General features: G+C 38.6%; 1 protein-coding gene across 1 annotated transcript; it reads right to left on the bottom strand.

The window, feature by feature from the left end:
- Window positions 1–1,506: 1,506 nt before the first annotated feature.
- On the bottom strand, window positions 1,507–2,136 carry LOC117173600. Its single transcript, XM_033362240.1, has one exon. It carries the CDS (start codon window positions 2,134–2,136, stop codon window positions 1,507–1,509), a length of 630 nt encoding a protein of 209 aa, XP_033218131.1.
- Window positions 2,137–4,529: the final 2,393 nt, after the last annotated feature.

Below are 4,529 nucleotides of genomic sequence, written 5' to 3'. Positions count from 1 at the left end.
CAGTCTGTTGTCTGCAATTGAAACGAGATTTTTCTCAGGTAAAGAATTGAACGGTCGACCTATTAATAGGTAAGCAGGAGTTATAGCTAGGGGATCATTAGGATCGGCCGAAGGAGCACTCAACTCGTTCAGCTAACGCAAAATTTCTTATAGCCTGCTTGAACTCTAAGGTGTCGAATAGATCATAGATCTCACGAAGTTCTTTATCAGCCACTACGAAGTTTGTCCCGTTATCCGAATAGATGTGTTGTGGAACTCCTCTTCGATCGATAAACCTACGCAAAGCTGCAAAAAATCTCTCTGTCGAGAGGTCGGTTGCCAGTTCGATATGCACCGTCTTAGACACCATGCAGATAAAAACACAACCATAGACCTTAATGAAACTTCGGTTGCAATTCTTATTCTCCTTAATAAGAATAGGACCAAAGAAATCTACCCCTGTGCGACTAAAAGCTGGAGCTTCCGCTACCCTAACTTCAGACAAGACAGCCACTTGAGCCTGAATAATATTAGGGCGTTGTCGAATACATTCAACGCATCTATGGACGATTTTCCTAACTTGATCTTTTCCGTTCAAACCCCAGAATTTGTCTCTAAGAGTGTATAGAGTCGATTGGATACGGGAATGCTTTCTTTCTTCGTGAGATTCGCGAATAATGAGATCAGTAATTGGATGTTCGCTAGGTATTAAGAGAGGGTATTTTTGATTATAGATCAAATCTGCTTTTTTCAAACGACCACTCACTCGAATGAAATCGCGCTCGTCGAGAAAAGGATTCAGCTCATCGAATTTGGTAGGCTTTTGATACGCAACTGTGGTTTCACCGGGAGTCACATCTCGAATAGTAGCGGGATGTTTTATCTCCTCTAGGAATCTTGCACGTTGTATCATCGCTACCAAACGATGTTCCGCATCGCTTATTTACTGATAGGACAATGAACGATGTATCTTAGTTGTTAGGGCTTTCCATCGTTAGAAAATACATAAAAAAAGCTAACTTTCCTGATCGGAAACTCGAATTGTGCCTTTGATTCGACGTATATTTTCTTGAGGATTCAAGCTGCACAGAGTTCTAGCCGTGGAATTGTGACACCACTCAAGGGATCTACCCTAGATTTACTACAAACCAGGGTTACTGTAACCTTACCATTCGCATCAACAAAACGAATGTAGAGACATGCTCAATAACCATGAAGACACGCGTCACAGAAACCATGCATTTCGACTGGATTTTCGCACAAGAATTTTCGCGGTCCTGCAAAATTCTGTAAACATGAAGTCTGATCGATAAATGATTTCCATTTAGTCTGAATTTCTTGCGTCTGTGATTCATCCGACGTGATTTCCGATTTCTGAATAGGATTTTCTTTGATGATGCAATCGAGATTGGAAATTTTCTTCTCGATGTTATTGATAATAGCCGTATGGTTGGAAGACCATTGTCTGATGACAAACCCACCCTGACGCCTAGTTCTGATTTTACCCTGATGATACCATACAATCATTTAAAATTTTCGGTCGTCCGGATGGACCAGGACCTGCCTGTACATCTTCTCGATGTCGACGGTTATCACATACGTATGTGTTCGAAACCTGAGAACCTGCTCAAAGATGGTATTTTGAATTGTGGGACCTACCAATAGAACGTCATTGAGAGAAATTCCTGTCGACGTTTTTGCGGATGCGCCAAACGCCACTCTAATCTTAGTAGTCTCGCTAGCTGTTTTAATCACAGCGTGATGAGGCAAATTACATCCCTCCGTGATGTTGTCACACAAACTCATATATTTTGACGCAATGTACTCATTAAATACTTTGTGATACTCTGACTTTAACTGTGAATTGGATTCGAATTTTTTCTCCAGCGCGTAGAAACTCTTTAAAGATTGATTTCTGGATTCACCTAGCTGAAATTTTTTGTCTCGAAAAGGGAGCCGTACGATATATCTACCGGCGTCGTCACGTCGAGTGTTATCAATGTAATGTTGTTCACAAGACATATCATCGCGAGACTTCGAAGGTTCGTGGTCAAGGTCTTCTGTTGCCCAAAATCGCTTAATGAGCTTGTCGCGCAACAAGATTCGTGCTAGGCGTGCTTTGTCTGACAAACAATGTGTGACGACGGAACATTGCATGTACTATGCCAGTGCCCCGCGTTAGCTGGGCTCAGGCATCAAACCCTTGGGTCCTACTTCATGGAACCTGAGGAAGCCACAATGGTGTCGGGAATTGACTTACTTGGCTTCTTCAAGAGGTCTGGGGTAAACTACAGCCTTAATGGGTTTTAAATTAAACAATCAATATTCGTTAATCGAGTGATTTCTTAGCAAATATCTTTCCTTACGTTTAGGTTTACATTACTTTATACTTACATTGCAAATTATTTAAGAGCGTTGAAACCATGCCCTAATATACAAATTAAAAATAAAGTTAAACTGAAATTTAAATTATAACTAATCATATGTGTTCAGTTATAATTTATAAGCAAAAAAACAACAGTCAAAAATTTACATATTTTTAACTAAAGTAATTACTAAAAACTAGATATTTAAAGATTATATTTACCTGATAATGAATACAAAGGTATAATCTCTTCAAACAAAATTTCTCACTCTCTTATAATTTTGTCTTTCCTCATCTACCGAAATTCCAGCTACATATAAATCCTCATTTCCAAAAAGCAAATTTGCGACACCAAAAAAAACAGCCGGATCTAAAATATCATCATTCATATTCGCGGCCGTTTCCCCTTCTTTTTAACACGCTTAGAACTTTCACTCAAACCATAATGGTGTATTTACACGACTGTTTACTGGTCGCCAGCTAGCCGAAAAAACATAAGAGTGAAAGATACAGAGAGCGGAAAATTTAAAGAAAAGTACCCTCTATCTCTTTCACCCTTATGATTTTTTGCTGGCTGACGGGCAGCCGATAGGCGTGTAAATACACCATAAGACGGAGCACGATATTTAAGCACATTACGAACAAAGTCGGTATTGAACGCTACAATTTAACAACAAATCATGAAAAAACGCAACCATTCTGCAATGTTTTTCATGAAAATTACAGCAACATTCATGACACGTGCAACTTGCACCAATTCTAACCAATAAGATCACCCACAGTCACCATCTTACAGTTTCCTGATTTAAAAGGGTTGAGCACCCCAGTGAAATTAAAACGCACTCCAAGCGTAATATCGGAAACAACCACTCTAAAGGTGCAATCTCATGAGGGCAGAAAACGTCGACGTGAAGCAGTATCTCATAAGAGTGAAAGAGACAAACAGATCTTTCTGTCTTTTTTACTTTCATCAATTTCTGCTGTAGGCCAACGTTTTTTGTTCTCATGGGACTGCACCTTAGAGGTGCTTTCATTCATCTGCCAGCAGGCAGCCTGAATGCTTGCACAAGCAAGCGGCCGCTCACACCTCGGTTTTTCCGACTGCTGAAAATCGTGAAAAATCATTTTAATGGCGGGAGTCTTTAAGTCTGAAAAAGATTAATAATTAAAAAATGAATTGCTTTATAAGATAGAGTATTGATAAATGTCAGATTAATTGTTATTGTGCAATTATTAATTGTAATTCATAGAATCCATTTATGGTCCATTTAAACCTCGCTTGCATGCAGGCGGAAAATGTATCTTCATCTCACACTACCAAGTGACGATGCTATGCATTTATCTCATTCTAGATTTTTCTCTGTCCGTGAAGATTTCCCGGTTTAATGCAAAATCTAGAGTAAGATAAATGCATGTCATCCTCACCTGGTAGAGAGAGAGAGAGAGAGAGATACATTTCCGCCTGCAAGCGATGGAGGTGTAAATGGACTATTATAGCAGTAATTTTGATGACGTCACGCCAGTACTTCCAGTACTCTCAGTCAATTCTCGAACACAGTCCTGGTTATATTACTTTAAGAACGGTAACTTGGAGCGCTTTTTTAATACCGAAAACATATTTTAAGTATATAATAAGTATCCGGTCCAGTATTTAAAGTGAAAAACACTGTCCTAAGAAAGTATTGCTATTAATCGTGTCAGATGAATCTGAATGCATATTATATAGTTTATGTCGGTGCTAAACCTGCTGAACCTGTAACAGTATTTAGTTGTTATAAACAAACTATATTATCATAAAATATGTATTTCAAATATTTTTTTAAATGTTTACAGAACGTGCATCAACTTTTAAGGAGGTACCATCGCTACTGCCGAGATCAGTCGACTACGCAGTCGTAATACCTACACTCGTATGACTTACTGAGTTGAAATCTGGCAACACTGTGATCTTGTCGCCGGTGACATGAATCAACGACTGACTGAGATCTACATTAATCGCGCCTCGCGATGTTGCCAGATTGCGATAGTCAACGTTCAGAAGTGCAAGTTTCGTGATTAATTTTTTTTTCTCATGTATATGCATGAACCAAATGGTTAATATTATTTTTGCACCTCAATTTTGAAATACTTGTTTTTCATTTAAAAAATTATCAATAATATCTTAATGGTGGTTACTTATATATCA

The sequence above is a fragment of the Belonocnema kinseyi genome, chromosome 5 (assembly GCF_010883055.1).
Source record: "Belonocnema kinseyi isolate 2016_QV_RU_SX_M_011 chromosome 5, B_treatae_v1, whole genome shotgun sequence".
NCBI lineage: Eukaryota > Metazoa > Arthropoda > Insecta > Hymenoptera > Cynipidae > Belonocnema > Belonocnema kinseyi.
The sequence above is the reverse complement of the archived record's forward strand: the minus strand, read 5'-3'. Positions and strand labels throughout refer to the sequence as shown.

Excerpts from the sequence above, each read along its gene's own strand:
- LOC117173600 (XM_033362240.1), bottom strand. The coding sequence starts at position 2,136 with ATGCAATGTTCCGTCGTCACACATTGTTTGTCAGACAAAGCACGCCTA.